Source organism: Mytilus californianus, unplaced genomic scaffold (genome assembly GCF_021869535.1).
Source record: "Mytilus californianus isolate M0D057914Y unplaced genomic scaffold, xbMytCali1.0.p SCAF_11, whole genome shotgun sequence".
Lineage (NCBI taxonomy): Eukaryota > Metazoa > Mollusca > Bivalvia > Mytilida > Mytilidae > Mytilus > Mytilus californianus.
In genome coordinates this window covers 22379392-22393022 of record NW_026262593.1, presented here as the reverse complement: position 1 = coordinate 22393022, position 13631 = coordinate 22379392, and the positions used below count along the sequence as shown (strand labels likewise).

General features: G+C 33.6%; 1 protein-coding gene across 1 annotated transcript in view; it reads left to right on the top strand.

The window, feature by feature from the left end:
- Window positions 1-13631, top strand: part of LOC127719738 (uncharacterized) — a 306242-nt gene that overhangs the window by 160203 nt on the left and 132408 nt on the right. Inside the window, exons 21-22 of the mRNA XM_052225973.1 lie at window positions 65-91; window positions 3084-3281. Of these exons, the coding sequence (XP_052081933.1) occupies window positions 65-91; window positions 3084-3281 (225 nt within the window). The remainder of the gene's footprint in view (window positions 1-64; window positions 92-3083; window positions 3282-13631) is intronic.

Genomic DNA, 13631 nt, shown 5'->3' with positions numbered 1-13631 from the left:
TTATTAATGTTATTTAATTCTAATGTTTGCTTCAATAATTCTTATTTTTTATTCTATTTTTCAGGATATCCCAACACACATCCAATTCAAGGTATGTAAACATTTAAATCTTAGAGATAAAATAGCTTAAAAGTTGGAATCGTACTTAATACAAGTATTACGTTTTTAAATATTGCTTTTCTTGCTTTAACAGACACACCAAGTCAGCCTTCTTATTCATCAAAAAAATATAAAACCTGCACAAAATTTTTCTTCATCATTTCCAATTAATTTTAGGAGGTCATCAGTGCAAATTACTGTCTAATGCAACAGGTTTTTTTCTCTTAAATTCCCATTTAGGTCCTAATAAAAAATATATTTTAAAATTGGCAAAGTAATTTTGTGATTCGCTCTTTACATTAGCAACGTAATGTTACAAATCTTTTTTCATGAATGAAAATATTTAAGGCTTCACAAAATATTGCAAAATAGTGTTTTTAAGATCATCTTCACCAATTGAAGTTGAGGTTTTATGTGAGTTAATTAACCAAAGAGTGACACTTTAGTGTCGGTTAACATTTGATATGGATAATTTGCCTTAAGATTTAAGAATATGTGGGAAAAGTAAAAAAAAATGAAAAAAACACCTCTGCATCAATTGAATCAATCGGCTATTACAGTTCGATGTATGAAGTGTATATATAAAAAATAAGAAGATGTGGTTTGATTGACAATGAGACAACTATCAACCTGAACCAGAGACACAATGAACTGTAGGACATAACAAAATGTAAAAAAATTTACAAAAGAAACCCAACTGCTTGATTTATGTTCAAAACCAAAAAAAACAAAACCAAATATTATAGAGATCAACCACTTACAACCATTGATTTCAGGATCCTGACTTGGGCAAGGTAATTACAGAATATTAACGGGTTACACATGTTTGCGAGCGCTCAACCCTCCCATAACCTTTGTATGTTGTTAAACAGCGCAACATAAGAACCAATTGTAAAAATAAGTTTAAAAAGACTTGACTCATCAGATCAACACAAAAAACAAAAACAAACAAGCAAAAAACCAATCTAAGAGTACTTACAGTTACTCAAAGCTAGTTCAATGCCAATTGCAACTAATTAAATCCAATGCAAAATATCAATCAGCAAACATACACTAAAATCTTGTGCAATGCCATAAATATACGTTTTAACCGGATAAAGGACTATAATTTGATTAAAAATTTAGTAATGTTTTTCACGTAATTGATGAATTCAAAATCAATGCTTGTACCTGTACTGATAAAACCAATATTCAAAGATATCAGCACAGTGTTATTAAATGAACAACCTTATAGAATGTTGTTTTTTTAAGATCTTATAATTATCATTGATCGTTACTTAATTTACGGGCTCTGATTATATACATTTGTAATCACCGTAATATGGGGATAAAGTAACATCGAAGTCAAAAAAGGAAACTATGCACGATTGGGAAAATTGTCTCTTCTGTCGTAACTGTTTTTAATAGAGTTTCCAGTGTGAGACTTAGATATCCAAATCTATGAAATGACATGTATTGCTGGCTTTACGTTTTATTATTTACATACACTTGTTTTCAGTGGGTAAATTTTTGCTGTATATTTAGATAATTTTCATCAAGTGTTGTTGAATTTATCAATTAAATGGACTTTAGACAGATCTTAACTAAGTTTGGTCATAAACTGTGGTTTACAGAATACTGAAACAAGTCAGAAATTTTAAAAGGGTGCAATTGGTGCCCATAAGAATAAATATAACCTGTCCATAAAGTTTTTAGTATATATGCATGAACCAAGTCAGGAATAAGACAGTTGTTATCATATAGTTCGTTTCTATGTGTGTTGGCGTTTGTTTTTGTTGCACTTCGGTGTTCCTGTTGTTCCTTTGTTTTCCTCTTATAGTTGATATGTTTCCCTTGGTTTTGGTTTGTAACCCTGATTTGTGTTCTCTCAATCGATTTAAGACTTTTAAACACCTGTATACTACTGTTGTCTTTAGTTATCCATTCTTTTGATGTGTTTGAGCTTTTGATTTTGCCATTTGCTTAGGGACTTTCCGTTTAGAATTTTTTCGGAGTTTAGAGTTTTTGTTACTTTACTTTTTAGCTCACCTGGCCCGAAGGGCCAAGTGAGCTTTTCTCATCACTTGGCGTCCGTCTTTCGTCGTCCGTCGTCGTCCGGCGTCGTCCGTCGTCGGCGTTAACTTTTTACATTTTGAACTTCTTCTAGAGAACCACTGAATGGAATGAAACCAAACATGGCATGAATGTTCCTTATGAGGTGCTGACCAAGTGTTGTTACTATGAAGCAGATCCATAATCTAAGATGGCCGCCAGCGGAGGACTTAGTTTAACATAGGACCCTAAGAGAAATACGTACAAATGTTTTCTTTTAGAGAACCATTGAATGGAATGAAACCAAACATGGCATGCATGTTCCTTTTGAGGTGCTGACCAAGTGTTGTTACTTTGAAGCTGATCCTTCATCCATGATGGCTGCCAGATGGGGACAATGTTTACCAAAGGACCCTATGGACAATACATACAAATGTCTTCTTTTAGAGAACCACATACTGAATGGATTGAAACCAAACATGGCATGAATGTTCCTTATGAGGTGCTGACTAAGTTTTGTTACTTTGAAGCTGATCCTTCATCCATGATGGCCGCCAATGGGGGGACTTCCTTTAACATAAGACCCTATGGGAAATACATACAAATGCTTCTTCTAGAGGTGGACTGAATGGAATGAAACCAAAACATGGCATAAATGTTTCTTATGAGGTGCTGATTAAGTGTTGCTACTTTGTTGCCGATTTACTGTTCAAGATGGCCACCAGGATTTTTTATTAAATTACAGGACCAATATTAAACCAAATTTGGCCTCACTCATTATTAGGGTATCTGTTATGATTTAAATCTATTTTTACATGATTTCCAAAACCAAAGTAGAATCAGGTGAGCGACACAGGCTCTTGAGAGCCTCTAGTTTGTAGATACAGGCGCATCTAAATGAATTAATTTATACCTGTTAAGAATTAAAACTTATTCAGGTGTTGTTCTTGTAGGATATACAAGACTTCGACTTTCAGACGGCTACCAACATAATTGCTGCACGTTGGTCCGGATTTGCACATCCACATTTAAATGTTACCTACAGAGTTAGTATTGGTACTACCATTGGAGGAAGTGATGTTGTATCTGCGAAGGATGTGGGTGTCAGTCTAGTTCACAAGGAAACTGGGCTGTCTCTGACACCTTATCAGGTAATGTTTATTTCTGAAGTCAACAATGGTATCTGTACTATTTGTGTATATATTTAGGATGTGGGTACCATATTACCTCCTGCGGAATCAGGACTTACACCTTTCTACTAGGTAGTAACCTTCTTTAGTCGTCACGTCCATTGTGAAATGACGTCGTGAAGAAAAACCCGTGCACATGGATTTGCTAACGCATTATCTGTAAACTAATAGCTTCCATGATCCTTGGGATAATTTTGCGCACACAAAGACTTATAAGAACTTCGATTTTGCAGCTACTCAAGCATATACTTAATATCAGTTTATTATTTTGATTTATGAATTATAAAAAAAACTTTATATTTCAGAAGGTTGGAGACCTTAGTGTATCAGACCTTGTGCACTGGTGCTTTCCGTTACGTATTTTATGTTTGTCATATGCCCGTTCTCCTTGATTTGATTTTCAGGCTTAACAAATACTTGAATGTTTGTTGTTTTTTTTCATATGAATTTCTCACTTACTCTGATTAAAAAGATAACTACATGTACGTTTGATAAATGGGTTCTTGAAAAGTCTTAATGTAAGTCAGTTAGGCTTCACTTGACCCTGACCTCATATCCTAGATCAGTGATCAGCGATAAAATGCGTGATTTTCTCCGTTTCTCAGGAAATAAAGCAGAATGTCAACTACATGTGCTCTATAGAATAATTTATGAGGTGCACATTCTGGAAGTTTTCTTCTGACCTTAAACACTTTGCCATGTTTAAATGGTTAATGCGAAGATTTTTTTCAAATACTTTAAGGATGTTCGCTTGTCATGTTTCGGAATCCTCTGGTTATATCCAACTGTGTTGTGTGTATAGAATGGTTGTAAGGATACATTGACGTCTGGCAGGTATCACCTGACTTTGATATTTTTATACGTCATTGTCAATGGTATATGTTTAGGGTTTGGTTCTCCTCTGATACATTATAACTAAAAAATTTATTACTTGATTTCGATGAATTAGCCAGAAAAATGAGATGTCGTTACTTATATCATGGTAACTTGGATGAAATTCATCCCTTCAGAGTTAAATCTGGACACACGCCACCTTTAACCTGCAACACCCTTGAAAATTACCTGTTTAATACAAAGCACGAACTATCTTCAATGCAAATTCGAAAATTTCGAAACAATCTAAGTGTTTCACAGAGGTCCGGCATTTCTTCTCTGTTAAATGATGAATCACTAATCATTAAAAAAGCCGATAAAAGTAATAATGTTGTTATTTTAGATAAGGTCAATTACCTTCTTGAAGGCGATCGCCAATTAAATACACAACATTACACCAAATTGGAAAACTTTGAAATAAAAGCACTAAGATGTAATATCAATACACATGTCAAAGGCATGTACACCAAAGGTGTTATAGATTACTCCACATTTAATTACCTTAATAATGGTAATCAAATTGATTATGGGCCTGGGTATATGTATATCTTGCCTAAAATACACCGATTAAATGAATTGGAATTAGTAAAAATCAATAAATATGGGTTTAACATTGATAACATAATGCCGCCATGTCGGCCAATCATATCTCAGATTGGTACTGTCACAGAATTTATTGGACGCTATATCGACTATTTTTTAGTACCTATGGTACAAAAACAACACACTTATATAAAGGATACGTCGGATCTAATATACAAGTTGGAAAGGATCAAGCCTAATGCAGATTGCTGGCTGTGTAGCTTTGATGTAGTATCAATGTACACTAATTGCCCGATTAATGAATTATTATCGGCAGTTAGAATTTCGTATGATCAGTTTGATAAATCAGATTACAAAATCAAATGCCCACCCACGGATGATTTAATCTATCTCCTCAGATCAATTTTAGAGAACAACATTTTTGATTTTAATGGACAGCTTTATAAGCAAAAAATAGGAGCCGCGATAGGAGTAGTGCCAAGCCCGGAAATCTGTGATATACTCATGTATAAAATTGTGAAAGAAATTATTTCTAAGTTTGAACATAGAAAAAATATCTTTTTCTATGGAAGGTATCGTGATGATATTATATTAATATATCACGGCGATTTGAAGGAAATAAAGGATTTGTTAGAGTTAGCAAATAATCATCATTCGTTCCTGAAATTCACACTAGAATTTTCATCTAAAGAAATAATATTTCTTGATGTTAATATTTTCAAAGGAACTAGGTTTTCTAATGAAAATATCTTGGATGTGAAAACACACTTTAAACCGACAAATGCCTTCCTTTATCTAGATCGTAAAAGCTGTCACAGTCAACACGTGTTTGCAGGGTTTATCAAGGGCGAAGTTATCAGATACATTAGAACAACAAATAATGATGTTGATTTACAATACATTTTGTTACAGTTCAGATTGAACTTAATAAATAGAGGATACAAGGATATTGAAATCGAAAAGTACCTAAATGAGGCATTATCATGTAATAGATCTGATTTAATTAGAAAAAAAGCCAAAAAACACACAAAGGAAATTCCTTTAGTATTGGCAACGAAATTCAATCCATGCATTCATAAATTAAAACAATGCATTAGTAAACATTGGGATCTACTAAAACAGGATGCGGTTTGCAACGAAATATTTTCAAGCAAACCAATAATAGCTTATAAAAAGCATAAAAATATAGCAGATCTATTGACAACGACAACATTAAAATAAATTGATAGGTAAATCCCTACAATGCTTAAACCCATTCATAAATGTTATACATTTATCATTAGCATATAATACAAAAACCGCCGAAACACTAAATTAGTGTCGGATTGATGTAAAGCAATTGCAAGTCTAGTAATACTAGCATCATGTGATTAATATTTTGTAATATAATTACAATCAAATACTTATAGTATGTATACGGAGTCTTCAGAATAAGATTTTTTGCTATCGGAATTCGGATTGATGTTGGAATACCTGGATGTTAGGTGTCACTTTTATACAAATTTTGGATTATCTCAGATGGTGCCATTAAAACAAAATACATATATGGTTTGGCGATATCTGGCCACAGTTTTTATTCATAATATAGATTCATATGATATATATATATATATATAGATAGATAGATGTATATGTATATGTAGATAGATATATGGTTGGGTCCGTGTATATTTGCGTCCATTCGTTTTTCATTTTGAAATATCAAAAACAAAAAACAAAAAACGAGAGTGTTTTCAATTTTCGTTTTTGATTTCTCAAAAACCAAAACGAAAAACAAAAGTGTTTTCATTTTTCGTTTTTGATTTCTCTAAAACCAAAACGGAAAACGAAAGTGTTTTAATTTTTTAATTTTTGATTTCTCTAAAACCAAAATGAAAATCAAAAGTGTTTCCGTTTCTCGTTTTTGATTTCACTAAACAAGAGTTGTATTCAATTTTAATTATTTCTCGTTTTGTAATGTACAATGTTTTCCTTTCTTGTTTCACAGTCATTGATAGTAAATAATGTCAATGTAAACACCCCGGTGTTCTTTCAACATAATGTAGATAAAATAGACCGCCTGACTTATGAATTGAACTACGGTGATAAATGAATCAAAGCCTTTCAAATTACCTTGTTTATATCTTTAATAAAGAATAAATTATTATATTTAAATATTAAACGAATCATAAATTTAAATTGTACAATATAATATTATATATAGATGGTACAAATAAATAGATTGATTACAACATCACATTAACAAGGGAGGTTACTACTTTTAAAAACTTATAAGAAAACTACCCCGGTCGTTAAAGTATACATGTACAGTCACTGTGGTTATCAGATCTTTAATCGAAGATAATGTCGACGGATACAAAAGACTTTATCAATCTGAACAATAAGGGTGCGTGATCTTTACTTTTAAATTTAGAAAGGTTGATCTCAGATGATTAGAATTCATGACCAGGGTCCATTATAGTCCAGTGGCGGATCCAGAGGGGGGCGTAGAGGGCGTACGGCCCCCCCCCTTTTGCTTGCACTTTTTTTTTTTTTTGTAAAATGATTAATCAGACTAGACTTCGTGAACGTTGCCATTTCCCGCGTATTTAATTTTTATCGGCGACAATTCTTTACTTATAAAGATATGTTTCGCTCGTATTTACTGTAATATATTATTGATTATGTCATTCAGACAAAATCATGTGATTCGCTACGGTGGAGTTGACCAGTGCGTCGAAAAAACGTCACTCAGTCATTTTGAAATTCAAATTACAGTAACACATTGCATAGGCTGCGGATGACAAGCATGACATCTTCAAAGCGACAAAGGATTGAGCAAGAACGTATTTATTGACTTCTATTTCACAACTCCACCAAACAGAAAGTAATACTCTATTACACTCTAATGGAAAAAAAATTCCACAGCAATATTATTTACCTACGAAAACATGTTTAACCCCACACGCCCCAGCTTATTAATAACATAGCTGAATAATGATCCCCAGTCAATAAGCTCTAGATAGATTTAAAGTCTAATGTCCATTTGATTTGAGGGGGCAGTCTGAGATATTTGAGAGAAAAAATTCTGACCCTGATTTTTGCCTTAAACAAAAATTCTGGCCGTACCTGGATTGAAAACAATAATCTTGTCCACTTTTTTGCTATTAGAAACAAAAATTTCCAACAGAATTATTTGGCATTAAATGAACATGATAAATAAATAAACGGGCGTAATTTATTTGGGGCCGGGGGTTTGCATGTAAATCCCATATCTGACCGAAGCGTCTGTTTCGTCGAACTGATAAAATGAATACTTTTTTCAAGGCCCGACTGCAACCTGCCTGCTGGGTGTGGCCTTTATGTCTCCATTTGTCGACAATCATTCATAAATTCGTTGTCATTTCAGACTCATTCGTAGCCTTTGGTTGATTTGGAACCCCTCACTTCCTTTGTTGGGTGAAACATTTCAACCAAACATTTTGATAAATGTCGGTCGTATTGTAAATTTCATTGAATAGCCCGGCGCATATCTTGTTTACAACAAGAAATCCGTGAGGTAATGCTAACCAAACATACAACAAACGAAAATTTTCCATGTCAATTTTTTACTGACAAGTCCCACATCAAATATATTAGTACATAGCTTTGGATCCATCCAATCATTTTATAATATACAATTAATGGGGAGATAACGGCATCAAAAATGTCCAACCCTTACACTTTAACTATAAAATATACATGCCCCACGTCAGGAACCGTTAAAAAAGTGCATTTTACACATATTTTATGTTTTTTAGCCAAAAAAAGGTCCACAAAATTTTTCGCATCGCTCCGCTCGGCAAACTTTTCATACTTCGCCCCCCTCCCTTTCCAAAATACTGGATCCGCCCCTGTATACGAACATTCAGGACGATAATATGTTTTGCTTGATCAATTGATTGAAAAACAAATAATTTCCGCAATTTCACAATTCAAACCGGGATTAGCATTCAATCATTTTGCCATTCGGAGCCTACTCGGTATTAGTTTTGCTTATTTTTGAAAGCTATATGGTGACCTTAACTAGAGCCTGGGTGTGGATGGGGGTTTACGGAATAGAGAATAGTGGGCAAAAAATATAAATAATAGAGACAATGGACCAAGAAATAAAAAAAAAATAGAATAATGAGGTGTTAAAATATAAAAAGAATAGAATAATTGGCAAAAAGTATAAAGAAATAAACATGATAAAGAATAGAGAAAAATGGCCTGAAACACTGATTAAAGAATAGAGAAAATCGGCATAGAATATCAAAGAATACAGAAATGAAGAACCCCGTATCCAGACCATCATCCTAGTTGCCTAAACCAACGTTATTTTGTCTCCGGTAGATTGTTATTGGTTTTCATACGTTTTCTTTTTATTTCTATGCCTATCAATTAAGACGTGAGCTTTCATAATTTGCCAGCTTATTACATTATAAAAAAAGACTAAGCCGAACATCACTCTGGATTTTTCTCAAGTGGACACCAGCTACCTACCCTACCACACCATTACCGAGAAGTTAATAAAAAAAATCTACGGCAATACTAGGTGCAAAGGGAAGTTGGGTAGCTGAGGTCTACTGGAGGAAAAAATCCAGGGTGTTATTCGTCTTAGTTTTTTTTTTTAAGTAGGTCCAAAGTTGGGGTCCGCGGACACCCAACCCCACCCTTACCGAAAATTTAATAACAAAAAAATTCTAAGGCAATACTTTTGTCCGCACTAAGACAAAGGGAAGCTTAGTAGCTGAGGTCTACAGTAGAAAAAACACGGGGTATTTTTCGGCTTAGTTTTTTTTTTCTAAAGTAGGTCCAAAGTTGAGGTCAGATACCCTACCCAACCCTTACCGAAAAGTTAACAAACAAAAATTCTATGGCAATACTTTTTTCCGCACTAGGTGCAAACGTAAGCTAGAGACCTAGCGCCTATTTGATGAAAATTCCCAGTTTGGGTATAGCACGGATTATTTTTTAAAGCTAATAAATAATTTCCTTGCCCACCATACTTTGAGTACCAAAAATAAACCTTTCGTCCAATCATAAGTAAGCGAAATCCACTGTTTCAGAAGTAGAATGTTTTGTCAAAACAGTTTTGTGTGGCAAAAAAAAAAGTTAAAGCACGAGTGCAACTTTTTTTTTCTTCTAATGCAGAACAATTGTTACTTTTTATGAACTATTTGACAGGATGCCGAGAATATGGAAAGCTATTTCACACAATAGTGCAATTTTGCCAACATTTAAAAAATTTCATAATTATTTACGATTCTATATACACTCAAAAGTGATGACTATTTGAAATGTAAAGCGTGCAGCACGCTGTGTGATGTATTGAAAGCGATTTCTATTGTATTTATATAATTAATGAACAAGAAATGAAATTTTGAAATTCATTGAATAGTGTCTTTGACTGCTTAATTATATATTAAAAACTGATAATATAGTGGTTATATATTAATAAAAACATTTGAAGTACGTTTGAATCTTATGCAACATTTGGGTTTATATAAACATCCGAAAACTGGCTGCTAGCGAAGTGGCTGCTAGCGAGTGGCTGCTTGCTTAAACCTGGTCTCACAAACTCCGCATTTTCATTCACGTCTTCACATTACAGGTTTCAATAAACGTTTAGTAAATTATGTCAATGTGAAGAAAATTACCCGTATTATGCCAACAACTGGTTTTAGAAATAATTAGTTTATTTCCGATGCAAAGACCATATAAGTGAATCAATATTAATACAAAAATATGCCATCTTTAATGATTCCTCATGGGGTTTTTGATTATGTGATTACTTGGCCGGTTTTTTTAGTGATTATTTACTTACTAGACCAAATATTTCATGATTATTTGATTATCTAGGACTGTATTTTAAATTAATTGATTACTAAGTTTAAACAATAAATTTGTGTGTATAGCATACATATAAAATTTGGCTTGAAAGATGTTATTTTTTTTCGCCTCGCTCCGCTCGGTAAAATTGTTAAGAATTAAGTCCGAAGATTGAACGCGTTTGTCCAGTAATCTTATTAAAATTCATACAAAAAAGTTATATAAGTATAACGAAATCAGAGATATATCTTTTAATTAGATTGGTTCGTCTAATTTAGTATTTTTATCTGAAGTAAATTTACTAACTTCTTTAATAAAGGATTTGAACAAGAATGTGTCCATAGCACACGAATGCCCCACTCGCACTATCATTTTCTATGTCCAGTGGACCGTAAATTGCGGTCAGATCTCTAATTTGGCATTAAAATTAAAAAGATCATATCATATGGAACATGTGTGCTGAGTTTCAAGTTGATTGGACTTCAACTTCATCAAAAACTACTTTGACCAAAAACATTAACCTGAAGCGGAACAGACGGATGAACGGAAGAACAAACGGACGCACAGACCGAAAAACATAATGCCTATAAATGGGACATACGTTCACAAAATGTGCTGAAATTGAATGAAGGTCTTGTAAATCTCAATTAGACCATAACAGGCATATCCAAATAAAGTTCCCTGAAGTCACAAACAACTTCCCTCACTTGTAGATCTATTTCCACTACTTCTGCAATATTGTATTTATCAAAAATAGTATAAATAGAAATTGTATTCATGTAAATTTAAAACGATCAGGGTAAACTTATCAATCCTTTAAATAAACTTATTTTAAAAGGTTACCAATTGAACACTGTAAATAGATCTTTGAATATTGTTTTTATTGGTATAAATATTAATTTTGTTATCAGTAACTTAAAATTATACTACATATTATTGTTATACACATCAAGGTACTACAATCTGTTGATACCTATGATTTGGCATTGCACAAGGTCATGTCTTTCTCTGACTGTTAATGACGTCTTTACACTAAATCCATTGGATGTTGGATGTGTACTGATTGATATTTTAGTCTTAGATACATGATTTTTGTATTAGTTGTTATTGGCTTTAAACTAGCTGTCAGTACTGCGATTACTCTCAGATCTGTACTTTGTGTCCTTTTTTGTTTGTTAAGGATGTATAAAAACCCTGCCTCGTCCGGTCTGTGCTTTTGTTTGATGTATTTTTCTGTTTTGTATTGATCTGATATGTTAAGCCCTTTTCAACTGATTTTTATAGTTTGTTCTTATGTTGTTCTGTAACAAAATTCGTCCCAGGTTAACGGGAGGGTTGAGAGCTCACTTGCATGTTTAACCCCGTCACATACTGTATGTGCCTGTCCCAAGTTAGGAGTCTGTAGTTCAATGGTTGTCGTGTGTTGATGTCTGTCATATTTGTTTTTCGTTTTATTTTGTTATAAATTAGGCCGTTTTTTTCTCAACTGAACTGTTTCATATTTTTCATGTCAGAGCCTTTTATAGCCGACTATACCCTACTGGTTTTTTTCTCATTGTTGAAGGTGGTACGGTTGCCTATATATAATTGCTTACATCCACTTCATTTGAACTTTGGGGATAGTTGTCACATTGGCAATCATACCACATCTCCTTATTAAAATGTTGAGGGAGGAGGGGGTGAAATTTGTATTTCTTAGGAAAGTTCCAATGTTTTCCTCCCAGGTCACCCAGTTTTAATTGGATATTTTCTCATTTTGCTGTGCCCTTGGATTTGTGTTTAAGGCCAACCAGAGCTTACTGCCTGTTGGTGGGTAGTTAAAGACCATATGGTAAGCTCTAGGTGTCTTTTTGTGTATTGTATATGGTGATTTGGTGATGTCTTCATGCCATTGGCCCATTAATTTATATAGACAGCTTATCAGTCAACCATATCTATCAAAGACGACAAATGATGGCCAAAGCTCTCCTGGCCTTTTGTATAGTCAAGCGAGAAACAAGATATAAACGGACTTGGCTTGGTATAAACATGTATATTTAGTAAATTCGTATAAATTCAAGTCAAATTAATATTTCAAAACAACATAAAAAAATAAAAGTGTAAAAAAAATATTTTTTTAATGAATCTTGAAAATATTATTGTGTTTGTGTGTGGCCATGGATAAAGGCATGTTTTTCAGTCTGGGTTAAAAAATATTATTGACTTCGGGTACAAATCCCTGCCAAACCCCAGAGAATCAAATGGTTGCTTCCTTGGGAACAATAGAGATTGAAGATGTTGAGAATGAAGATCAGGTAATAATTTTATGTTCTGCGGCGACGTTAAAGGAACACCAATCAGTCAATCGATCTTTATGACTATGGCTTCAGTTGTGTAATATTCCTTGTTGTAAAAGTTCATTTTCTGCTTTGTGTAGACTTATTAAAACTTGGAATAGATCTACGATGACTAATGAACGGTCGTGTATGGTTTGGCGATTTTAAATGCCTACCGATGATAAAATTGACAATGGAAATGGGGAATATGTCAAAGAGACAACAACCCGACCAAAGAGCAGACAACAGCCGATGTCCAGATATGATACGATGCTACCGGACATAGAAAAAACTGTCCTTTCTTCATTGAAAATTAAACTGTTACAGGATATTAAAGAATACAAAACTAGCTCTCTTTTCTGTAAATACAAATAAAAAGCTGACATGGGTGAGATTAAAGCTAGAAATCCCAATCTCCCAATTAAGTTAAAAAGACCATAGATCTATATAGATATAAGAAGATGTGGTATTAGTGCCAATGAGACATTTCTCCATCCAAGTCACAATTTGTAAAAGAAAAACCATTATAGGTCAAAGTACGATCTTCAACACGGAGCCTTGGCTCACATCGAACAGCAAGCTACAAAGGGCCCCAAAATGACCAGTGCAAAACCATTCAAACGGGAAAACTATGCAACGGTATAATCTATATAATAAACAAGAAACGAGAACACTTATGAACCACATCAACAAACAGCAACTACTGAACATCAGGTTCCTGACTTAGAACAGGTGCAAACAAATGCAG